A 26,243-nucleotide genomic window follows, 5' to 3' on the forward strand; every position below is an offset into this window, starting at 1 on the left:
GAAGGCTGTTTCCTATAATCAGAGAAATGGGGGGCACAGAAAGGCTTTGTGCCCAGGAGCCCCACAGGGCCCTGCATGGTATCACTAGGCATTCCTTCATGTGGCTAAAGTCTTTTATTATTTGTGGAGAAGACTATTAAGATCTGCATTTGCTGTTGACAAGCAATTTTAAGGAGGCTATTTGGGCAAGAGAGTTCTTTTAACAATTTGTGTTTTAAAAGGCCTCTTTCCCTTTTCTTTAGTTTCAGATTTACAATTGAGCTAATCTGGGTTCAGTCTCAGAGGATGTGGGCTGTGTTTACATTTCAAAGACATGATAAGATTTATAACTTTAAGGGACATAAGAAAATGTGAGTTTTCTCTTAGGAGTTTTGTAGTATATTTTTTTCTATTATCATAAGACTTAAGGCAATTTTTTTTCCTTAACAGGACAATTTTCTCCAGTATCCTGATCTTTTTTTTTTTATGTGCAGAATAAAATTTTACATTATTTTAATTAAAGAGCAAGAAGAAAGCATATTAAAAAGATGTGGGGACTTGCTGGTGGTCCAGTGGTTAAGACTCCACGCTTCCATTGCAGGGAGCATGGGTTTGATCCCTGGTCCGGGAACTAAGATCCCAGGTATTTCTGGAACTTCCCTGATGGTCCAGTGGTTAAGACTCCATGCTCCCAAAGCAGGGGGCCCAGGTTTGATCCCTGGTCAGGGAACTAGATCCTTCGTGCATGCCGCAACTGAGTCTGCATGCCACAACTAAAGATCCTGCATGCAGCAAGTAAGACCTGTCGCAGCTATGTGGCATGCACCTGGCCAGGTGGTAGGATGCAGACCAAAACTCAAAGTCTGCTGGAGTTAGAAGAAGCCAACATAGAAGTACTTGATGGCATCTGGTTTGAGGACTTAATGAGGCCCCCGTTTTTGATGTCTCATCGCAGAAAAAATTCAGTGAGAGACAAAGTGATAGGTAAGAGGTGAATTTATTTAAAGAGAAACACACTCCACAGGCAGAGTGCGGGCGATCTCAGAAGGTGAGAAAAGGCCCTGATCTTTTATAATACCTGCAAGTGTTTCGAGAGAAATAGGCAGGGCCTTGGGACTGGTTAGATGGGCCATAACTTGTTTCTAGTGTTGTACTTGGTTGTGCAGTGATTTGCAAGACAAAGACAGTTGTTTCTATCAGTCCTTGAATATTGGACTCCAGCTGATTTGTTTCCTGATTATTTTTAGGAGGGCCTGGAAATTGCTGAGGAGACAGGGCAATTTTTAAGAAGGGGAATTTATGTTGGATTTTTGCTTTAAGTCTGATTTTTGCCCCTTCATCTTAATAAGGGATTCCTTACGGCCAGTCCTTTCAACGTGATCCTCCCAGAAGTACCAGTATGACAGCTGTTTATGATGAGAGCTCTCACAAAAAAAATTTTCCTTTAAAATATAACCAGTTAACCAGTGATGCAAGAGGCCTCTCACAAGAGAATATGTAGCCCTCACAAGATCCAGAAAGTTCACCCTCAGAGACAGTCTAAGAAAGTAAAAACCCTTCATTGCTATAGGCAGTAAGAATGGTGTAGTAAAAACAATGTCTCTGGTGTCCCACAAAAATGTGGGCTTCCTCACAGCCATAGACCCGCTAATTTATGTCACCAGGCAGATGCTACTGGAATGGGACTTTTCCAGCATTAACAAGCAACAAATGTTGAGATGACAAAGGCCCCTTATGAACTAGGACCCCTTATGACAAAATCTCCTGGGAGCCAGCATGGCCCAACAAAGGGAATGCTGATTGTGACTTCGTGTCTCCGAACCCCAGTCTGTTCAACAGGACATCAGATGCACCCCAGTAAGTGTGCCTTCCGGATGGTGAAAACCAGAGAGATTATTCTCACTGGACACAAAGCCAGCTCTCTGGACGTAGAACAAGACAGAAGGAAAAACCTCAACTGATTTTTACATAGAGGACCCACAGCAAAGTCTATCTAAACAGACACGTGTCTAGTGAGAACCATTAACTCACCAGTCTGTACGGCCGGCTTATAGGGCCCATGCCTGCAGTCTGCCCTATGGTTCTTCCTCATTATGACAAACACAATAGACAGAGACAAAGAAAAAGTGACTGTCTCTGGGAGGAAAAGAATCCCCAGAGTCACTAAGTCAAAGGAACTAGCTCCACAAATATTTTCTCCCACTAATCTAAATTGATAGAGAGAGAAGGGACTCTCACCACTTTCCCATTCACCAGACTTTGCAGGCAGAGATCTGGGAGGTTGACATGGTCAGAAATCTCACCCTCTGCCAGCCTTTGTCAAATGTCCCAGGATTTCTCAGCTGCAGCAGCTTCAGGGCAGGAAGCAAGGTCCAGCCAGCCTCCTCCCTGACTCACCAGCTGTCAGAGAGGGGGAAATTGCCCATTGACACAAGACAGATTAGCAGGAGGAAAAGAAGCAAATTTTAATTCATAAGCATTGTGGTCTCATAAAATGGGAACTAAGAAGTGGCCAAAGTAGGCAGCTTTTATACTTTTTAGGTAAAGAAACAATACACTTGTGAGGAATTGATTGGACAAAAAAAAACAAAACTTAGCTTTCAGGTGCCCAGTGAGTGAAAAATCTAGACAGACTTTGGGATTTGTGCAGTGAATTAAAGTAACGAGGTGTGTTTACACAGGATTCTTGGCCCTGAGTTCCTTATCTCTGGTGATAAGGGTGTCCTTCTACCTCCAGATGCAGGGAGTACACCTTTCACATGAGAGATTTATTTCCTGCCTTCAGGAAGACAGAAAGCAAGGTCAGAGGATCCCTCTTGCATTGGCTATCTCTTAAGTAATTTTAATTCAAAATAATCTATGTGCCACCAAGGCACATTTTGGGGGTGTACTACCCTGCTCCCCAACTTTCTGATTCAGGTCATTATGATTCTAAATCTAGAGCCTGGAAAAAAGAGAAGCCTTGGGGGTTAATCTGATCTACATAATAAAGAGTTAGGAAAAAAACTGAAAAGGAAAGAGAACAGTAGAACAGTTGAATGCAAAGAATGATGTAGCTGAGCTCAATCCTCACCCCACCTCCCTCCATCTACCACCTGAGTAGACGAATATTTCTGTGTTTTCTCAACTCTGAGTCTTGCTGGGAAGGAAGATCCTTCACATCAAATGTAGAGTAATATGTTTCTGAAGTAAAATGAAATTCGCAGGTAGTGTCCAAACATCTTTTTAACTGTAAGCTTTAGCAAGAGGTGCTACCCCAAACGCTGACAATTCCATTTGATTCCCTGCAAAATACCTCTCACACTCTCTGGTGGAGACGTTAACGTTACTAAAGAGCAATAAACCAAACAGAGAGGAGACCTAGAGGGATGTTTACGATTAAAAAATAATTCAGAAAGTAGAAAATCTGGTGCCAACAAATTGAGAGCTGGCAGTTCAAATGAAGGAAAGGTGATTATCATCTATCCAGTTCTCCAGAAGCTGGAAGAAAAAATAAATCCTGAAAAATAGTAACTAGGTCACAGTTCAAGATCACAGGCAGGACATTTAGACCTTAGCCTCCCTTCACTTCATAGACCAGTTCTACTCAGAATGCTGTGCAGGCCAGGGCAGGGAAATGAGCTGTGTGTTACAGATCTGCGAATAGAGAAAGACAGCCGGTGGGAGTAAGCATTTGGAAAATTGATGGCAGTCTGACATTACCTGATCAGTTTGATTTTTATTTCACTTTTCTCGTAGCTCCTTTTTATTACAGTTTACCAAGATATCAATCCAAAATGATTTGAGGGGAAAAGAATTGGTCTTTCACTAGGATAATTGAGAAGCTCTGCCCTAGTCACCACTGAAAAGAGATTCAAATGTGTTAAGGCTCATCTGATGTAATAGTAGGAGAGGCCCAACCGTGATGTTCTCCATGGTCTTGGGAACTTTATAGGAACAAACTCTTCCTAAAATTGAGGACGTAGTTTAATGAACTTGACTCACTAGGGACGCCTTTGCCATAGAGAGGAACAGCATTTTGAGAACATATCAGTGGTTATCAATCAACTCTATTTCCATTTGTCTCCATGGATGTGTAAGTCTGAGTTCTGGAGACAGAAAAGTGCAGGAAATGTGGAAAGATTTTCTCTAAATGTTTTCTAGCAAGAAACAAGCAGCACTAGCTAGAGACTTCCTCTAACTGCAGATGAAACAAGAGGGAAAGAGGCATTGCATCCCTCATAGCACACCCTCAGTTTGCTTATGTTGGCTCCTGGTAACTGCCCAATATGAATAGGAGACAGAGGGGCTGGAGGTCCTGGATTCTGCTTCTATCTGCTGGAAGATGGTGGCAGCATTGGAAGAGGGTGTCATGTTTGGTAGAGCAGGGAGCCACCACTGGAAGGCTAATGTACGTTTGAGTCATGAGAGGTGATGGGAAGGAGATCACACAGGAGAACCACTGCAGCAATCAGCAAAGTGAATCTCAGTAAAACCCAGGGCGTGTGTGGTGCACATGCACACGTGTGAGATTTGTAGGTGTCTGCAGACCTTGCAAAACCCCTAGAAATTTGAGCCCCAGATTTCTCAGCAGGTTCACACAAAAGGGGGAAGGTGTGTGTTTGGCCTTGTCACGGGTAGACAGAGGAGTCATCCTCATGTCTTATGGGAGTCACGGGAAAGAGTGAACAGGGGAGTGTGTACTCTAGAGCACGAGCTCGCACCTCTCCAATTCTTTGATCAAAGAATAGAGCTTTCATTTGCTTATGAACTGAAAAAAAAAGGTATGAATGGTGAGTCTTATCTAAGTCATATGGGGAAGGATGGTTCTTTGCAGTAAACCCTTCCCTGGAACACAAAGTGTTGATGGGAGGTGGGAGCTTTCTTAACTGCTGCTCTTATCCAAGAACGTAAGGCTCAACGGAAGTTCAACACTGTCAGTCTTTCAGTGAAGATGAATGAATATCATTTTTTGCTGAACTGTTCAACGGTGATAATAAACAACCTGAGCGGAGCCAAGTAGGGTCCAAGAAATAATCCCTTAAGACCTCTTTTTTGTCGCTGTTTCTTCAAAATCAGTTGAACCATTTGGAGAGGTGATAGAAAAGGTCAGTTGTTTTAGAGTCCTGGATATCAGATATCTTAAAAAGGAATGCCTGAAATGAAAACAAGAAATATTACTATGAAAGTTTGTACTAAAGTAAATAGCCTCAAGAGCTGAACCTGAGAGTAACAAGTCCAGTGGATTCCAAGAAGTTGGTGGAGCACCACTCATTGAGTTCCTTGAAACGAAGATGCTGATGCTCTTGGCAATGTGGTTCACAGCCTCGTTACATTTCATGTAAGGACAAGCGTGACCCAGTATCTTGCCAAGCTTCCTTACTGGCCCAGACAATAGCTTATCCAGGGAAAAATCCAACCCATGCACGGTCTGCTATGGTGATGAGTCCTTGAGTCCTTCAAGATTTATATGAAGTGATTGGGCTTTAGCTCACAAGGCTTCTTCCGATCCTGGGAATAAATGCCTGTGAAGCACACAAAAGGAATCTGGGTGGTCAGATTTTAGTTTCTAAATACAGGAGGGACAGAATTTGGAAAACTTAGTTGAGAAGGTTGTAGCCAGATATTGAAGGAATCTGGAGGAATTGAACCTTTGCTACGTTGTAATGATTTGTGTAAGGTAACAGGATCCAGTCCAAATTATAGGTAGGTTCCTAAACCGGTTTTTCCACAAAGCAAGAAGGAAGTCACTTAAATCTCCACCAGAGAAGATGGAGTTTGCATATCCATCAATTACCTGTAATTTATTGTGTGCAAAGAGCACAAAGACAATGAAGAAGGCTAGAGTTTTGTAACTCCAACTATTGCTAACTTGGGACTAGAGTCAGAAGGGTGTGTTGTCGTTTTCCATTGAAACACAAAATTTCTCTCTATAGTTACTCCCCTGTTAATCAATGATAATCTCAAAGAAAGATTATTTTTTATTATAAAATAAAGCTAGTCTCATCAGATTTAGCCTGAATATTTACGTAGGTACAGCAAAAATGCTATTTATCACACAGTACTTCTCAAGTTTGCTTTGCTGAAAGTTTAATAAGAAATGTCAGATTGGATTTTTTTTTAAGAACTTTTATTGAGATACAGTTAACAGACAATAAACAGCATATATTTAGAGTGTACAATTTGGTATCCCAATCTCCCAGTTCACCCCCCCCAACCCTCCCCGCTTTCCCCACTTGGTGTCCATGTGTTTGTTTTCTACATCTGTGTCTCTATTTCTGCCTTGCATTTCCTCTTTCACAGTTGTTAGCATTTACCTTATGTATTGAGGTGCTCCTATATTGGGTGCATATATATTTATAATTGTTATCTCCTCTTCTTGGATGGATCCCTTGATCTTTATGTAATGTCTTTTCTTGTCTCTTTTAACATTTTTTATTTTAAAGTCTATTTTATCTGATATGACTGTTGCTGCTCCAGCTTTCTTTTGATTTTCATTTGCATGGAATATCTTTTTCCATCCCCTCACTTTCCATCTGTATGTGTCCCTAGGTCTGAAGCGGGTCTCTTGTAGACAGCATGTATATGGGTCTTGTTTTTGTATCCATTCAGCCAGTCTGTGTCTTCTGGGTGGTGCATTTAGTCCATTTACATTCAAGGTAATTACTGATATGTATGTTCCTATTACCATATTTTTAATTGTTTTGTTTATGTTTTTGTAGGTCCTTTTCTTCTCTTATGTTTCCCTCTTAGAGAAGTTCCTTTAACATTTGTTGTAGGGCTGGTTTGGTGCTGAATTCTCTTAGCTGTTGCTTGTCTGTAAAGCTTTTGATTTCTCCCTTGAATCTGAATGAGATCCTTGCTGGGTAGAGTATTCTTGGTTGTAGGTTCTTCGCTTTCATCACTTGAAATATATCATGCCACTCCCTTCTGGCTTGCAGAGTTTCTGCTGAGAAATCAGCTGTTAACCTGATGGGAGTTCCCTTGTATGTTATTTGTCGTTTTTCCCTTGTTGCTTTTAATAACTTTTCTCTGTCTTTAATTTTTGTCACTTTGACTACTATATGTCTTGGTGTGTTTCTCCTTGGGTTTATCCTGCTTGGGACTCTCTGCGCTTCCTGCACTTGGGTAGCTATTTCCTTTCCCATGTTAGGAAAGTTTCCAACTATAATCTCTTCCAATATTTTCTCAGGTCCTTTCTCTCTCTCGTCTCCTTCTGGGACCCCTATAGTGTGAATGTTGGTGTGTTTAACATTGTCCCAGAGGTATCTTAGGCTGTCTTCAGTTCTTTTCATTCTTTTTTCTTTATTCTTTTCCGCATCAGTGATTATTGCCATTCTGTCTTCCAGGTCACTTATTCGCCCTTCTGCCTCAGTTAATCTGCTGTTGGTTCCTTCTAGTGTATTTTTCACTTCAGTTGTTGTGCTGCATATCTCTGTTTGTTTGCTCTTTAATTCTTCTAGGTCTTTGGTAAACTTTTCGATCTTTGCATCCAGTGTTTTTTCAAAGTCCTGGATCATCTTCACTATCATTATTCTGAATTCTTTTTCTGGAAGGGTGCCTATCTCCTCTTCATTTAGTTGTTTTTCTGGGGTTTTATCCTGTCCCTTCATCTTGTACAAAATCCTCTGCTTTTTCCTTTTCTCTATCTTTCTGTGGCTGTGGTTTTCAGTTCCACAAGACGAAATACTGCTGATACTGCTTGATACTGCTGTCTGCCCTCTTGTGGAGGAAGCTATCTCGGAGGCTCATGGGTGCTTCCTGATGGGAGGGACTGATGTTGGGTAGGGCTGGGTGCGTGGAGCTCAGTAAAACTTTAATCCGATTTGGTGGGCGGAGCTCAGTAAAACTTTAATCTGTTTGTCTGCTAATGGGTGGGGCTGTGTTCACACCTTGTTGGTTGTTTGGCCTGAGGCTACCTAGCACTGGAGCTTACAGGCTCTTTGGTGGGGCTAATGGTGGACTGTGAGAGGGCTCACGCCAATGAGCACCTCCCAGAACCCCTGCTGCCAGCACCCCTATCTCCTCGGTGAGCCACAGCTGCCCCCCACCTCTGCAGGCAACCCCCCAACACCAGCAGGTAGGTCTCGTTCAGTCTCCTGTGGGGTCACTGCTCCTTCCCCCTGGGTCCTGGTGAGCACACTGTTTTGTCTGCCCTCCAAGAGTGGAGTCTCTGTTTCCCCCAGTCCTGTGGAGGTCCTGCAATCAAATCCCGCTGGCTTTCAAAGTCTGATTCTCTGGGGATTCCTCCTCCCATTGCTGGACTCCCAGGTTGGGAAGCCTGACATGGGGCTCAGAACCCTCACTTTAGTGGGTGGACTTCTGCAGTATAACTGTTCTCCAGTTTGTGAGTCACCCACCCAGCATTTATGGGATTTGATTTTAATGCAATTGTGCCCCTCCTACCATCTCGTTGCAGCTTCTCCTTTGTCTCTGGATGTGGGGTGTTTTTTTGGTGAGTTCCAGTGTCTTTCTGTCAATGATTGTTCAGCATTTAGTTGTAATTCCGGTGCTCTTGCAAGAGGGAGTCCAGATTAGATTTTAAAAGCCTCTTGAGCCAAGAACTCAGTCAGATTTCACTTGTAGTACCTATAAATTTGGGTAAATTCCGCTCTTCTCAAATACCCTGAAATATCCTAAGGTTCAGAGACCTGCCAGAAAGGGACATTTGCTACTTACTCTGTAAACCAGAAAACAGTCCGGTTTTCCTAAGCATGCTTTGTAAGCACTAGTGCCGTAATGTTAACTATAGTTCCTTAAAAATGTCTGGTCATATATAATTAAATTCAGCATTATTCTCAATTATTTAGTCCAGGCAAAGCCTTGGTTGCATAACCAATGTTTTCCATTAAGTCCTATTAACAAGGAGGACAGACTTTTATTGAAATTGTGAAAATAATTACATTGCCATGAAAATAAGAATACTCAATAAGAGTTTTCGAATTTTGGAGGAATCAGGAAGAAAGAAAAAGGTAAATGTTTCATTTTTGTTTACAAAAGCAGAGTTTACTAAATTATTATGAGTTATAGAGATAACTTAAGAGGAAAGAGAAAGGGGTTCCTTACATCTAGAAAATATAGCATCAACATCAACTACATTCCAAACAAACACCACAATCATCCCTCACCAGTTTATTCAGTCCTGTGTAATTAATTTGTATTCCACTTGATCTTGGGTTAGCAGTCTCAGGAACCCTTCTGTTTCTGGACTAGAGTCCTGGAAAGCCTGACTCAATCTAATCGTGTGGACTCAAAGTTGTTGAAGCAATGCCAGCAAAAGCTTGTGCCCAAGAATACGTAGGCACAGGGCTCTGAGAAAGTCCAATTTTGTTGATACACTCTGGCCTGTGGCCAACTGCAGATCTTTTCAGGGAAGCCTCAGAGTAAAACAAAAACTATCTGTAGATGACGAAAGACTGAAAATAGCTGCGGTTAATGTATTACTGATAATTTTCAAAAGTGAAAGGTTTGATGAGAGTTCATTGTCAGAGTAATGAAACTGGCAAAGAAGATTGTTTCTGTGGCATGCAAAGCAAAATCAATCCAAAAGAAGTTTTAGATAAAATATCTATAAACATAACAATCCTATTTTCAAAGACCTGTGTGAATTATATTTACTTTATGAAAATAAATGAATATAATCTTTACAGAAAAAAAAAACTTTAGATTTAATATATAATAATCCTGAGACATAATATTGTATGGATATTCCAAGTATCTAATTAGAGTAAAGTATCTATCAAGTAAAGAGATTTAGTAGAGTGGAGTAAGACCTTGACAGTTATGTATTCATAAAACTCCATAGGTAAGTGCTATGAATTCCCAGTTTAAAACCATTGGACTAGGAGAAGCTACATTCTAAATAAAGTGGAGACTAACTTAACATTTTAAAAAATTACTGAAATTATGATTGTATTCATTATACTTTTGCTGTCTAATATCAGGCAAAGCAGCACCCAATTCTGATAGATAGAAACATACCATAGACAGTAAGGATGCTGACAAATCTCTAGGAACATCTCAAACAGCATACAATGTCTGAAATATTCATACTAATAATATCTTACCTGCACAAAATCAGCCTAGGGAAGGTGAAGCATTTCTTCTGCTTTAACAGCTCTTCCCATGCAATTCATTAATAGTAACATATCAAATAAACCTAATTATTTCTAGAACCTCTCTTATTATAAGATTAAAGAAAAAATTCTTTATGATTTTTGAAGGGCCTTCTGGGAAATTAGTTTTAGATGCAAAATATATCATTTGCGATTTGATATTTGGAATGTAAAATATCAAAATTTGTTAGGAGGCTTGAATACTTGCTTAAATAGGATCATGGGTTACTGTGAAACAATACTTCACCAACAATTTAACCAAAATGACAATAAAATATTTAAAAAGTGTACATAGGTGATAACATGATTGTAAAGAACCTAGCGCTTTCAAAAGTAGGAGGACTTTGTACTTTTAAATAATCAAGGATATGATAAAATCAACATAAAGCACAGGAAGTAAGTCTGATAAGAGCAGAATCCTTGTTATATAGGCAAATTACTCAGAAGGTAAAGAAATCTCTTACAACCTCTTACTAAATAAAGCAGGCAAGTAATCCAAGAACAGAGAGAAAACTAAAGTCTAGTTTCTCCTCAGTATATTTGTTACTAAAACACTTTTTGACAATCTCATAAATAAATCCATTAAATTTTACCCACCTTTGACCACCACAATTAATATTTCCTTTCTGAGAACCTGATACAACTTTCTATATCTGTTCCAATTTTTTCCTACATCTTCCTCCTTCTCATTAAAACAAAGAGTCGGTTTACTTTAGCAGAAAACTATTCTTTTTGCTTAACAAAAACCCATCCTGCATACCTTGCATACAAAGTTCCTTTCTCCCACTGTTGCTCTGAGTAGAGACTCATTTGCGTATATTAATTATAACTTTTAACCACAGTCACTTAAAGAAAACTAAGAGGTTAGATAATTGAGACTGTCTGTAGCACACTAGCATTTTTAGCAGATAAGCAGAGCTTATGAATACACATCTCATAACTTTTATAGCCATACACATACCAAAGCTGCCAAAGTGAACACATTCATTAACAGATCCAAATAAAAATGAGCAGCAAAAAGTGTATAAAAATTATATAAATTAAAATTATGCTTTGCAATTAATGTTTCAATATCCTACTTAGAAATGATCTAGGTATCTATGAATATCTATTAATTGATTCAATTTAGCATTTGTCCAAGAGTTTAAGTCACCTAGAGATCTTGGAAGCTATTTCTAAGGGGACATACTATAAAACATAATTATTGATACTATTGAAATAAAGTTTGCCAGAATAACAATTCAGTTTGATTAAACACAAATTTACTTTTTCATAATCTCAAATTTCTAGCTGATATGTGCTAGCTTATTTGACCAGTTAATGTACAAGTTTAGAAAAAACATACCCAATTAGAATAAATATGTATCAAGTATGTTATATTTACGCTTAATGCTAATACTCAGAAGATACAACTTTTTTTATTAAACCAACAATATTAAACTAGTCTTATTTGCCAAAGATTTACCTAAATAATGTGAACTTGAATTCCTAAGCTACTTTCATTAATATGTAATATATATACATATATATACAATGAAATTAGTAAAAGATCAATTTCCTTAATTTCTCAGAATTGTAGAATTAGTTAAGGCTTACTTATCTCTAAATCACTTCAAGTAGCACTCTTTTAAGAGAGTTTATAATCTGGTAATACCATGAAGGAAAGAAAATATTACATACTCACAGACACATAAACATACATACAACCCCAAATAAGAGAGCTTATAGCTTCAATTTTATTTATGTATTTATTTAAATTTATTTATTTATTTGAACACTAGGAATTAGGTATTTTACATGCCACTTGTGAACTATTTTAATATGTATAGACTATTGTTAGTATGAAGTCTTTTGGAAAGAAATATGTTCAAAATGGTAACATTTTACCTCAGAAATGACATTGAACCCTTTGTCTTCATGTATATTACATTTCAAAAGAAGGTAGATATTATCCTGTCTGGTATCAAATGGCCTTAAGATTTTTTTTAATGAAACTGTAGTATAAAACATCTTTTGCTCTGGCTCTAATCCAATTGATTTTTTAAATTAATTTTTATTGGAGTATAGTTGCTTTACAATGTTGTGTTAGTTTCTACTGTACAGAAAGTGAATCTGCTATACATAGATATATCCCCTCTTTTTTTGGAGATTCAATTTTAAAATTCCAGTCAATTCTGTATTTCAGCCAAGTAGAAAAAAAGAGTGGTTTTGTTCTCATTAGGTACAAATTTTTAATTGATTTGAGTTTCGAATAGACAAAGTAGAAAAGAGAAAAAAAAGAATAATAAACCAGATTCTCTACTTTCCTTCACCCACAGAGACAAGATTTCTATAAACCATTTAAGACATTTACAGAGGTCATCAAAAGTTCAGACCATAAAAGCAAAAGAAGCTGTACCAGAAATAAAGCCAGTACTGCAAAAGAATAAAAATCAAGTCCTTACCATGCCATTGATGGACAGGAGTCTGGAACATTGGCCCAGAAGTTGGACTTGCTGTTGAATCTCTGGATTACCAGTCAAGAGTGGAGCTCAAAGAGCTCAAGGAGTTCTCCTTGCCTGGGTGGAGTAAAGAGGGACCGAGGGAAAGGTTCAGTCCTGTCTGATTCATGGCACCACACTGTAGAAGACAAAAACTGGACAAGTCAGGATATTGATTTTATTCAACTATTGGGGAAAGCAGATTATAGTATCTCAGCAAGTGGTTTTACCCTGGAGTTTCATAGAGAAATGCTGTGCTCTGAATGTTTGTTTCCCCCCAAAATTCATGTTGAAATCCTACTGCCCAGTGTGATGGTTTTGAGGTGGGGCCTTTGGGAGGTGTCTAAATCATAAGGATGGAGCCCTTGTGAATGAGATTAGTGCCCTTATGAAAGAGACTCCACAGAGCTCCCTAGCCTCTTCTGCCTTGTGAGGATACAGCTAGAAGGTGCATCTATGTATCAAAAAGCAGGCTCTCACCAAATGCCTCATCCACCAGCACCTTGATTTTAGACTTCCTAGGCTCCAGAACGGTGAGAAATAAATTTCTGTTGTTTATCAGCCACCCAGTCTGGTATTTTGTTGTTGCAGCTGGAACTAAAACAAGAAGGATCAACAAGTTGCAGATGGAGTGATTTACAGTTGGAAATGTTTTGCAAGCAAGGGAAGTCTCAGTTGGTTAGCTGAACAGGAAATGTTTTTCTCTATAGATAGCTAGTTTCAGGTGGACCAAACAGGTCTAATCTCAGCTAATCAATCATGAGACAGAGAATGGAAGTTGGATGTTCTCAGTCTGCCTGTGTCAGGATTCATGTAAAAGGAACTTGTCACAGGTAAACAGTGGAGTCATCTGAGTCTTATGGGAACCATGAGAAAGTTGGACAGCAAATCTTATTTAAATTGTATTGGGAGAAGTGGTTCTTTGTAGTAAGCCATTTCTCAGAACATGAAAGGGTAGAGGAGGGGTTTGGAAAACAAAGGGTGGGGGATTTCTTAAGCACCACTTATTTTCCAGGCTCAGGTAAAGTTTAACATTGACACTATACAACACAACCTAATCACGGGTGTGACACCAGGGGCAGAGAACACCGGGGCTATTTTAGAATTCTGCTTACCACAAGGGAAGTTCAAGAAGCTGAGAAAGTTGTTGAGAAAGTTGCCTAATAACTTCAGTTTTCTCTTTGAGTTATGTGTGTGAGGGGGAGAGTTGACATAAGGAGGAGAGCTGTCCACAGATCTGTGAAGGTTTGAAATGACTGTTGTGAAACATACAGTGAGTGAGTTGAAGATACTGAAAATCGCCATGAGTAGACATGTTATTTAATATCAAAGACTATAAATCTGCCATGGCTCTAATCCACTCAGTTATGTGGTTGTGTAGTTTTCTCCAAGAGTCTTTGGCAGATTTGTCAACTGAGTGTATGAATGGCAAAGGAGATTAGTGGACTGATCCAAGTTAAGTAATTTCGGGTGAATGGAAGTACAAAGGGACATGGCAATGGATGGTAGTGGGAAGAGGTTATGGACACTAGGGGTCAAATCTAGGTAGAAAAAAGAAGAAAGAAAGAAGGGAAAGATAGAATAAGGCAAATGGGGGAAACAAACTGACTAAAATCCTGAAGAATTCAAATAAATAGGTATAGTGGGAGTAAAGAAATGACACAGCTGAAATGAAAGGAAGTTCTGGATAGATACTGGACTCTTGGGGTTTATTATTTCAGAGACAGAGCATCATGGTGAGAAAGTCCAAAATGTAGCCATGGATATAGGTGGCTAAAGTACAGTAAAAGAAATAGACTGTAAATCACGTGGTAATGCTCCTGAAAATGTGGAAATATGGCTAGCAGATGTTGGGGATAAGGAGGGGCATAAGGTGGGAGAGTAAAGATGGCAAAGGAGGATTTTTTTTTTTTTCTTGTCAATGAGAGAATAATGTTTTAAAAGTAGTAGTGAGGAGCTAGAAAAATGACAACACCATCTTCTGGAGCTGGAGCAGCTCTTTAATGGAAGGAGTCGCCCTCCTAGCACACAGCTTAAGAAGGAGGAATATCAGTGCCTTGTATATTTCCCAAATACCTGGTACCTTGCTAATAAAAAAAGGTAGCATAATATTTATATTTTTGTCAAATGCCAATTTGCTGAAAATACCATCAAACCACCTACTGCCAAGACAAAGTTGAATTTATAACGTACAGTTAGTAAAGGTATTTTATATATATACAGAGAGAGAGAGAGAGAGACGGAGACAGAGAGAAAGAGACTACAGCTTACTTTTTTAAAAAAGATGTCCAGTTCTATCAGATTTAACACATGCTTAGATTTATGCAGCCACCACTACAATCAGAACACAGAACAACTCCATCACTCCCCAAATTTCCTTACGCTGTTTCTTTGTAGTCAAAATTTCTCCCCACCTCTAATCCCTGACAGCTACTTATTCCCCCTGCTTGGTCCCTATAATCCCCAGATGTCATATAATCGTACCTTGTATTGATGTACCCATTCAAAAACATTTGGGGCACTTGTAGGTTTGGGCAATTATGAATAATGTTGCTAAAGACATTCATATATAGGATTTTGTGTGAACATATGTTTTCAATTCTCTTGAGTAGATAAGTACCTAGGAACAGGATTGCTGGGTGATATAAGTATACATTTAATTTTATAAGAAACTGCAAAACTGTTTTCCAGAGTAGCTACATGACATCGTATTCCCACCAACAAAGTATGATAGTTTCTTGCTTCATATTCTTGTCAGCACTTATTGTCAATTTTTTATTTGTTTGTTTAGCTATTCTAAGAGGTATGTAAGGGTATCTTATTGCAAGTTTAATTTGCATTTCACTAATGGCTAATGATGTTGACCATCTATTCCTGTGCTTACTTGTCATCCGTATATCTTCTCTGAGAAAGTGTCCTTTCAAATCCTTTGCGCATTTTTTAAATTGGGCTTTTTCTTATTGTTGAATTTTGAGAGTTCTTTATGAATTCTGTGTGCAAGTCCTTTGTCGGGAGATTTTAAAATATAGTCTAGCAGTCTACAATTTGTATCTTAATTCTCTTAACAGTGTCTTTTGCAGAAAAAAATGTTTTGAAGTTTTGATGAAGTCCAATTTATAATTTTTTCTTTTATGGATTGTACTTTTGGTATCATAACTAAAAACAATTTGCCTAACTCAAGGGTCACAGAGATTTCCTTCTGTTTTCTTCTAAATGTTTTATAGTTTGGGGTTTTTTGAAGTTGAGGTAGAGGGTTTTTGTTTGTTTTTGTTTTGTTTGTTTTTTGCATTTGGATGTACAATTGTTTTTCCCTACCATTTGCTAAAAAGAGCCTCCTGTATCCATTAAATTGACTTTGTACCTTTGTCAAAAAGCAGTTGACTATATTTGTGTCTATTCCTGGACCCTGTGCTGTTCCATTGATCATATGTGTACATGTTCACCAATATCACAGTGTCGATTACTATAGCTTTATCATGATTCTTAAAACTGGGTACTGTGCATCCTTTAATTTTGCTCTGCAAATATTTTTTTCTGCACTAATTTCATTCTGCTTTCCTCCTGCCCCTCAAATGCATGAATGTTAGGCTACTTGATATCACCCTACAGTTCTCTGAGGCTCTGCCCAATTTTTTCCCAGTATTTTCTCTCTGTGGTTCAGGTTGAATAATTCCTATTGATCTTCAATTTCACGCACAATCTCCTCCTTTCCATTCTGCTGTTGAGCTGTTGAGTCTTGTCCTGGTAATTCTAACATCTGAGTTATCTCAAACTGGGATTCTTTTTTTTTCCCTTATGAGTTGCCACAATTTTCTTGGTTTTCCTCCTGTTTTATTTTTTAACATTGAGTAATTCCACATTATATCCTGGATGTTTTAATGGCTATGGTATGAGACTCTAAGTCCTGTTAAAGTCCTCTGGAGGATGTTGAGTTTTTCTTTGTTTTCTTTTAGCAGCTAGTTGTCCCAGTTAGGTTCAGGCCAAATGTCTTAGCCTGCCTTCTCTAGGCCACGGTTCCAATGTAATTTCTGTTTTCAAATATTTGCAGTATTATTTGGATCTGTTCTGTCTGTTTCCCTCAGGGGCTATACGGGCCTGGCTGGTGGTCTATACCACAGACAAGTGTTCAAAGCCTATGGGTCTTCTGTATCAGATTAGTTTCACACATGAGCTCCTGAGGTGATCCTAGAACTTCAAACACGTATATCTATAGGATTCCCTTTTTTGAGCTCTCTCCTCTCCAAAATCTTCACAACATTCTCTGGCTCCCAGGGCTTCTTCCCCTCATCCTCTGGCCAGAATGCCTGGCTTTCAGTCTTCTGTGCTGTCAGACAGACACTTCCCACAGCTGGATCTACCTTCAAGACAGATCAGCAAGCTCAGCTGCTGATGTGCCCACTGCCCTCAGCCACTGCCCAGAGAGAGTGCAGCTTTGGAACCGGAGCCCTGCAGAGCCAATAGAGGAAAACAAAACCAGGATATTTCCCCATTCTCTCCATTCTTCATGGGGCCCTTTTCCCATTCCTCTTATCTGAGAAACAGTGATTTTCTCTTGGCTGTGCCCATTGCAATGTTCCAGAATTTCAGTTGCCTTGAGACGAAACCAGGAAATAATAGAGGGAAACAAATAAGGAACTCACCATTGGTCTTATTTTGAGTTTTGATTTCCTCCCCAATTTGTCTGCTATTATTTACTTTTCAGAGTCCTCAGTTTCTTTATGTATTCTGTTCATGATTTTTGTTATAGCCATTGGGAGAAGTAGAATAGAGTATTCTTATGCCATTTAACTAGAGCTGCAACCTATACTTTTAATAATTCAAGAAATTTTGCTATTTGGGCGTGACCTATTGAGAAATACTTCCTCAAGTTTTATGTTAGGTAGACTGTATTGCTTTAAATATATTGGAATTAGAATTCCCCTAGCTCAAAAGTAATGTCTTTTGTGCTAACAGGCACTTTCATTTTCACAAGTCTTGTTATAAATTTGTCTTTTTACAAATTATGGCAATGCTTAAAGTCACATGAGTAGACATCCTCTCTGCATTAGACCATAGACTTTAACTTGTGGTACACAGCCACAGGCAGAGATTTTAAATATGGGTATGACAGAGATATGCTTGACTTGATCCTTGCCTAAAGTCCTAGTTCTAATAGCCTTTTTTTTGTTTTAAAAGTCTACTCATTTTTTTTAATAGTTTACCAATTGGGGACAAAAAGCCTATTTAATTTTGTAATTTACCAACTGAGGTGAAAAGCGTTTGCCACTTCCAACCCTGAAAGTTCTTGAACTCCTCTATTCTCTTTATTCCTTTCCATTTCTATTTATAAAAAAGTCAGTTATTTTTTGAGTGCTTCTCTTTCGTGAAGCATCTTGTCAAATGCAGCCAACACTAACCAACATATACAATTAACATTTGTTTTCTAGTTTCTTCTCCCAGAGCTATAAGCCTACTCGGTTCACTATTTACATTAGGTTCATTGTTTACAAGCCTACTAGATTCATTTCTGAGTTGTTTTAGGTGACAGTTTTATCAAATATTCCAATGCATAACATAATCATTCTTCCAGCTTATAAAATCAGCTTAATTGACCGCTAAGCCAATTCTGCAAAAGGAAGGTTTTTATTAAAACACACCCCATCTCTGGGCATCAGTTTCTGTATTAATCGATATATGCCAGGTTTTGTCAAAATTTTAATGACATATAATGACAAAGATTTATTCCTTGTTCACACTGAATGTCTATTGCCAGTTGCCGAGGACTTCACTTTACAGCCCCTCCCTCTAGGTAGGCTCATGGAGTCACGATCACGAACATCGCCAGACTCAAAGCAGAGAAAAAGAGAGTTCCCGAGGATCACAAAATACCAATTCAATGCTGTGGCACACATAATCTTGATGACACACATAATCTGCTTACAACTGATTAGTCACGTCAGAGAGGAAGAAATTTTCCTTTACTCTTCCAGGTTCTTCTGGCTGGTCTAAGAATTCGTTAACATGAGCCAAATTATAAGAAGAAAATCAAACAAAAGTTTAATAATATGTATACATGGGAGAGACCCAGGAAAGCTGAAAAGCTCACCCAAATGGCTAAAATCCTCACCTTAAATATCATCATCTAAAGACAAAAGAGGGTGTTGGGAGTTAGTGGTTTGGGACTTCCAAGTGGAGGAAGACAACTGCCATAGAGATAGAGAAACAAATGTTTGGCGAATAAATGTTGGCTGGGCCATGCAGAGACCATGGGATGCAGAGAGGAATTTTAACAAACAGACTCTGCTAGGTTCCTCTCTGTCTACACACCGAGTTCATACTACAGTTATCTGTAGTGATGGCTCCCTTCCTGGAACAGTTCCTCCATCTACATTCTTTAGGCAGCTACGGGGAAGGTCAAAGTTTCTTCCTGAGTGTTTTGGGCCGTGATTGTTTTCACCTCGAAATAATCCACATGCCAAAGAGAAATTTTGGCATGGTAAGTTCTGTTCCCCTACAGCCAGAACTAGTCATGTGGTCCCATTCCACCATAAGAGAGTCAGAAAGTACAACCTACCAAGTATCCTGAAGGTGGAGAGCAGGAAGTATTTGTAAACAGCAAAATCCAACTGCATATGAGTTGTATAATCAGATGTAGTCTAGGACTGTACAGAGGCCCAGCTTCACTAAATTGCAATGCCTCATCTGTTCTCAGACTTAAGCCCCTGACCAGCTTTAACAGCACAGGTGCATACTCTGTACCTTTCGCCTAGACTTCCACAAAGGCATCTGTGGTGATTTTGTCAGGTAACTCTGCCAGGTAAAAGGGAATCCCCTGACTCTAAGATAAAACCAATCCCTTGATGCCCAGACTACCAAGTTTACCTACCAATCAGAGACTTAAAAGAACATCAGGTGACAGCTGATGCTTTGACCAGAAGCAACAAGCTCCATGGGGCAGCAGTCATCTAGGGTAATTTCCCCAGTTTCTGAATACACAGAGCAAATGGCATCACTTCCGTTAAACAACCCCCTGATCCATTCCTCTCCCCAAAAGTAAGTCTGTTATATAGGAAAAGCCAAGCAGAAGCCCCTCTTTGGTAAAGAAGAAAATAAAAAGTAAGTTCCTTTCAAACCTGTCAGATAGCTGTTCTATAGAGTGTTAAACTCTACAGATCTATTACAAAGCAAAAGAATCACATGACTATTGAGCTATTGATGATATGGTAGTGACCTCATTCAACTTCTCTTAGAGGTAAATGATGGACAAGTGAATAATTTTTGGCTATTCTTTCCACACAGTTTCTTTGCCCTGAAGAACTAACAAGAACATGCCAGATGCAGCTCACCTGGTAGCTTTGAGGCAGGAGATAGATGGGCTCCAGTTTACATCTCATGAGGCAGAGAAGAAGATGAGCTCCGGGCTGGACATTCGTTACCAGCCCCCTGTTTACATTTCCTGAGGCAAGAGACAAACGGGCTCCAGGACTACATATTTATGACTGGACTCCTGTCTATATTTCAATATCTGCACTTCGATATAAGAAAGAGCAACAGGAATAGGGTAAATAACTGCACATTGGGCACTTTTATGGCAGGGACAGGGAGGGGCTAAACCCTGTTAAGAGATCAAGAGGTCACACACTCCCCATCCTTGGGACATTACACATGCACAGAAAGGCTCCTTGGAGGTCAAAAAGGAGGGGGCACCACCCCATAATATGTCATGCGAAGCCTTTCCCATAGGCCTCTGGGCTGAAATCCATCTGGGAAAAAAGTTGCGCATGCATGATGGGGAGGGTTCTAGGACAGGTCAGGTGTGGAAAAAGAAAGCAAATAATTGGCCAAAGGTAAACAAAGACCCGGAAGAACTGCCCTGTATAAATGACTTACCTGCCTCTTCAATGCACTCCTCCTCTTTAGGGGGGACGGCACACCCTTTCTCTCCAGGTGTGCATCTCTGCCTTGCTTCTGTCTTAACAAACTGTCTCTCTGTGTGCTCTCCCACTTGTTGTTATGCTATGTCTCTAATAATAAACTTTGTACCTGCTTTTACAGTGTTAGCATCCGTGAGAAATACATTTTTCACTGGGGGCAATAGCCAGGGAAAGATAGCGTCTAGCCTCTAGCCCTTGCTGGTCTGGTGGCTAGGACTCCTGGTTTTCATCCAGGCTACCCAGGTTCAATTCCTGGGCAGGGAATTAAGATCTTGCTTCACACCACTGCTCACTGCTGCCTCACCGAGATCAACTTGAGAGAACTGGTTTTTCCTGTTCGTGAGCTATACTTTCAATTCAATAGTTTTAAGAACTATAATAGCGTAAGAACAAAGTATAAGTGACACCTGGAGACCTGAGGTTTAATTCCCTAAGCACTGTTTTGGAATGAAATTCTTTAAAAAAATATAAATTGCTATCTATTTTACAGTTGGTAGTGTATATATGTCTATGCTACTCTTTCACTTCGTCCCAGCTTCCCCTTCGCCCCTGCCCCCCCAAACCCATGTCCTCCAGTCCATTCTCTGCATCTGCATCCTTATTCTTGCCCTGTCACTGGGTTCATCAGTACCATTTTTTTTTAGATTCCGTATATATGAGTTAGCATACAGTATTTGTTTTTCTCTTTCTGGCTTACTTCACTCTGTATGACAGACTCTAGGTCTATCCACCTCATTACATATAGCTCCATTTCATTCCTTTTTATGGCTGAGTAATATTCCACTGTATATATATGCTATGTCTTCTTTATCCATTTATCTGTTGATGGGCATTTAGGTTGCTTCCATGTCCTGGCTATTGTAAACAGTGCTGCAATGAACATTATGGTACAGTTGCTGTATAACAAAGGGAGATCAACTTGATGATGGGTGATGCCTTAGAGGGCCAGGACAGGGAGGGTGGGAGGGAGTCATTGGAAGGAGGGGATATGGGGATATGTGTACAAATACAGCTGATTCACTTTGGTGTACCTCAAAAGCTGGTACAAGAGTGTAAAGCAATTACATTCCAATAAAGAGCTTAAATATATATATATATAAATAAATATAAATCACCATAGTCCCCAAATAAGTTCTTTCTTATTTGTTGTCTTTTCTTTTTTTCCTATAGTTCATAAACTACCAGCCTTGATTCTGCCTGAAGATACTGGGGAATGTCACTTTGTCTGCATAATGCTTACAGTGTCATCTACACCAAAAATAATTTAATTTGGTTTTAATTTCTCTGGGGCATCCTTGGAAACTGCAGTTATTGTGCAATATTATAACACTCTCATGCTTTCAATAGGGTTGCCAGATTTAGAAAATAGAAATATAGGATACCCAGTTAACTCTGAATTTCTGATAAACAATAAATTCTTTTTAGTTTAGGTATTGTCAACTGAAGAAAAATGCACAAACTAAAAGTTGCAAGTTAAGTTTTATTTGGGAATCTTACTGAGGACTGTAGCCTGGGAAACAGCCTCTCAGATAGCTCTGGGGAATCACTCCAAAGGATATATAAGGGGTTTCTGCTGAAAACAAAACAAAACATGCACTCTAACATCAGAAGATTACTGCTAATCACAGAAAACAGACATCTGAAGTTAATGATGTTAGTGCTTTTCTCTATATGGACCAATGCATTGAAATTATTCCTTAGATAGACATTTCAACTATTGAGGGCCAGTATCCAAAAGCATAGACTGCTTCCTGTCTTTCTCCATCCTGAATTCCCCGCAGGGTACATGGGGTGAGGCGTGCTGCATTGGCTGGTGGCTTGATCCTTGTAGAACTGAAATGGCAGGCAACACTCTTTGTTTACTGGAATGGCAGGCAACATGCCCTTTCCATAGTATACACCATATTGCATATACTAAATAATTATTCATTGTTTATTTGGAATTCAAGTTTAACGAGGTGTCCTGCATTTTATCTGGCACCCTAATCAAGTACCAGTGGTCCTATTTGGCTCCGGCTGCCCTTAGACTGATATGTTATTCTCATTTGTCTGTCTTTAGGGTGTCAAAATTTTGCCTTTCAGATCTATTATCATAGAAAAGCCAAAACTGGGCCTCTGCCCCAGTGCACCCAGATTGCTGATTTTCTCTGTTCCTTCATGGCCATCTCTGTTCTTCACTGATACTTCTACCCCTATTGCTGCTTTTGCTGTCTGCCACCTTTTTTCTATACTGTGCTCATTCCTTTTCTGTTCCATTTTTTTCTTCCTGTGACAAGTAAGTGTATTGTTTTAAAGCACGGACTTAAAGGCAGACAAGTTAGGATTTCAATCCCAGTTCACCTTTCAGTAGATATGAGTGCTTCAGTAAGTTACTTAATGTCTGTAAGCCTCGGGTTCTCCTTCTATAAAATACAGGTACTAATGTCTACTTTAAAGGGCTGTTGTGAGAGTTAAATGAGATTGATACAGGCAAACTACTCAAAGGTACGATCCTACTGGATTGTTATTATTAAAAGAGCTTCAGGCCTTGGGTGCTGACTTGAATTCTTTGTGTGTTGTATGCCTAGACTTGCAGTTTAGGCTCTGCTGGACATGCTTCCCTGGTGAGCTTTTGTGCTGTCTGGTTTGTCTTCACCATCATTACCAACCAGTTCAGTTCTGTTCAGGAAGTATGTGTTGAGTTTCTAGTATGTGCTCAGCACTGTGCTAGGTGCTGGAGAGCCGGAGATAAATAGGATAGCGCTGACCTCAAGGAGAGTGTTGGGCAGAAAGGATAGATATAAATCAGATCATGATACAGTGAAGTACAATTATTTAGATATGCACAAGATGCCTCAAGATGTTATGGAAACACAGAGAAGGAGTTCAGACCCCTGGGAGGAAGGAGGCAAGAAAAGGCTTCAAGTTTGTGATAATATCTAAACAGAGAATTAAAAGATGAGTGGGGCTAGCTATAAAAAATGTAGGCAGGAGCAATGGAAACATTCTACATTCAGTGAACAGCATGAGGAATATGAATAGGTACTATCAATGATATATACAGGGAAACTCAAAGCAATTCAGTGTTAGTAGAGTATAAATTGTAAAGCTAGCAGAGGTTAATGGAAGTATTACTTCCTTTTGGTCATCAGTTTTGGGACTCATATCTTTGTATCAGTTGTGGGTCCCATATATTTAACCCTCTATTTTCATTGTTGATTTTGTTTGTCTAGAGTTTTGGTCATTTTCCAAGATGCCAAAGCACATGTTACTATTTTGTAATTAATGTGCCTCCACTTCTCTTTTTTTCGTTTTAAAGCTTTTTAAACAGACTGAAAGGTCCTTCTTTTCTCTGAAAAACTGTATTTATGTCATAAGGTGTATTTTTCCTGCTGGTGTATTTTTAAAATATTTTAAATGTTTTCCCTTCTTTCAACCACACATAATTACTACTATTTTTTAAAATGAATATATATTCATTATATATTATCTATCTATATCTTAATCTTAGAATAGTACCTAGCTATTTTTATTATGCACCAGGCACATTTTTCTTCCCAAATATATGGACAAACATTAAGATCTAATATATATTCCACCATCCAGGGAACTTCTAAAAATCACATTACAGAAAATTTTAAAGCCAGTTATTCTACTCTAACACAGTTATTAACGTTCTTTTACTGCTCTTTCTCCGTTTGCCTTTCTTGGACATAATTTTAATCATTTGCAATAGAAAGAGACAGGGGCTGATTCGCAGCGGCACTGTGTGAAGAGAAAAGGGCTAACCCTGCGCTCCTGTTTGGCTCGGCTCAGCGTCGGGGTCTAAGCCGGCTGGGAGGAGTGGTCGTTTCCACCCGAACAAGCCTTCCAGGAGACTGCGTGGCAGCCTGCAGTCTCGTTAGTTTTCACTGTCAGTGACAGTCATTTTTAGGAGGGGTTTGTTTGCTTCTCGGATCCACCTCCTCACCCCCTCTCAGGGTCCTTTGCCCCAGAGGACTTTGACTTTACTTTCGCAGCCGGACACCCTGGCGCCCTTCGCCACAGGACAGCCCGGCAGAGCCCCGCCGCTGGAGTTACTCCGTCCTCCGGCTCCCCTCGGGACACACTGAGCGGGAGGCACTGCCCCGGGCGGTGACACCACAGGGAAGCCAGCACCGGGGGTCGCCCGCGGAGCCGCCCGGGTGCCTCGCCTGCGGGATGGATCTGGCAAGCGCCGAGGTGGAGCCACCAGAGCGGAGCCGGGAACGGCGTTCGCCCGGGCCGAGGCGGAAGCCGGAGCATTTGGGGGACGGGACCGCGGGAACCCGGAAACGCCTGGGCCGCACCGGGCCGGCGGCAGCGACGGCAGCGGCAGCGGGCCGCGCTGCGCTTCAGCGGTCGCGGAGAACCCGGCGGGCGCCGCAGCCTGGGGCGCCCGGCGGAGCTGAGCCGCCGCTCCCAGTGCGCGCAGCCGGCCGAGCTGCGCGGGAGGTGAGCCTGGAGGGCACGGCGAGGCCGGCGGCCGCGGCTCCGGCAGGGGCGGTGATGCGGAGTGCGTCTGACTGAAGGGGAAGGTGTGCAAGACCTTAAGTACTAGGTAGGTAGGGGTGGGAGTGGATGAGGTGACACGTTGTAAGTCCGAGGGACGACGTGAGGAATGTGCTGGGTGGAGGAGGGAAAAAGGCCCGGGGAAAGGGGTGTGTCAGGCGAATGAAGACTGCAGTGTGTGCCTTGGAGCGTGGGGCGTGGGGAGCCGAGTGCCCGAAGGGCCAGGCGGGCGGTCATTCGGTCCGCGAACTGCTCTGGGGCTCCTGCTCAGTGTGTGGCGCTGCGGCAGGTAGTGAGCCACCAGCCGGGGACCCTGCGCTGAAAAAGCCGCAGGGACTTCAAGAAATGGAAAAGCTGTCCTTGGTAAGGCTAGTACGCAGGCAAGGGCTGTCTGAGACCAGGTGCGATTCCTGTTAGAACAGGTGTGTGTGTATGTTTGTGGGGGGGGGGGGGGGGGGGGCGGGGAGAGGATTCTGAGTGTTTAGGAAGAAAAGATTTTAATTAGCATTTATTTAAACCAGCTAAACTCCGGGAAACGCTGGTTCAGATGAATTAAAGAATAGTAATATTAAATATAGTACTGGGTCTTACTTAGTAAAACATATTTCATTACTTTATGGTAGAACACTGAATCTATCATTATGTTCTATTACATGTAGTATTTGAAAATGGAACCAGAGTTAAGTTTTTTGTTTTTGATCAGCATTGAACTTTGGTAGTTAAAGATGAAATTTGGTACAGTTTCTCACTTGGTGCGCTTACTCGTTTTCACTGGTAAACTCAGGTTGTTTCCTTTAAGGACATGACTTCTAAATTTACATTTCTGGCCCTAACTTTCCTCTCAAGTATTGATTCAACTTTTTCAGCATCTCAATTTGCTTCTTCCCTTTTTCATTCCTGTGCTAAACGTGGCTTCTCTTTCTTCTTTTTACTTGGCACTATAGCAATGGCTGGACTTGCTGCCCTCAGCCTGTATCCTTTCCAATAACTCCCCTCCATACTGCTTTTTAAAGCCAGAGGGCTTGTGTATTCTTTGGTTACTCTACCCTCAGAAATACTTAGTGACTCTCTGTTGGATCCAGAATAAATTTAAAATTATTTAGGGTAGCATGCAAAGCTCTTCAAAATTTGTAGCTGTCCGTGGCTCCAATCAGATCAACATGTCTCTTTCATTCTTTTTTTTTTTAAATTACTTTATCCTACATATTCTATCTTTTAGTTAAACCATAGTAGTTACTTTGAAATGTAATATCTGAACATGTTCTCTG

The 26,243-nt window shown here is 40.3% G+C and overlaps 1 protein-coding gene, 1 long non-coding RNA gene and 1 other non-coding gene across 3 annotated transcripts in view; 2 read left to right on the forward strand and 1 right to left on the reverse strand.

The window, feature by feature from the left end:
* Nucleotides 1-636: 636 nt before the first annotated feature.
* Nucleotides 637-709, forward strand: TRNAW-CCA (transfer RNA tryptophan (anticodon CCA)). The gene has a single exon. It is a non-coding gene; the product is annotated as a tRNA-Trp (tRNA).
* Nucleotides 710-3,086: 2,377 nt separating this feature from the next.
* On the reverse strand, nucleotides 3,087-24,694 carry LOC130847150 (uncharacterized). Its single transcript, XR_009052412.1, has 3 exons — nucleotides 24,235-24,694; nucleotides 12,518-12,692; nucleotides 3,087-5,114 (listed from the first exon to the last, which is right to left on the reverse strand). It is a non-coding gene; the product is annotated as an uncharacterized LOC130847150 (long non-coding RNA).
* Nucleotides 24,646-26,243, forward strand: part of SLC35A3 (solute carrier family 35 member A3) — a 38,903-nt gene continuing 37,305 nt past the window's right edge. Inside the window, exon 1 of the mRNA XM_057720559.1 lies at nucleotides 24,646-24,918. Within this exon, the coding sequence (XP_057576542.1) occupies nucleotides 24,646-24,918 (273 nt within the window). The remainder of the gene's footprint in view (nucleotides 24,919-26,243) is intronic.

Source organism: Hippopotamus amphibius, chromosome 1 (genome assembly GCF_030028045.1).
Source record: "Hippopotamus amphibius kiboko isolate mHipAmp2 chromosome 1, mHipAmp2.hap2, whole genome shotgun sequence".
NCBI lineage: Eukaryota > Metazoa > Chordata > Mammalia > Artiodactyla > Hippopotamidae > Hippopotamus > Hippopotamus amphibius.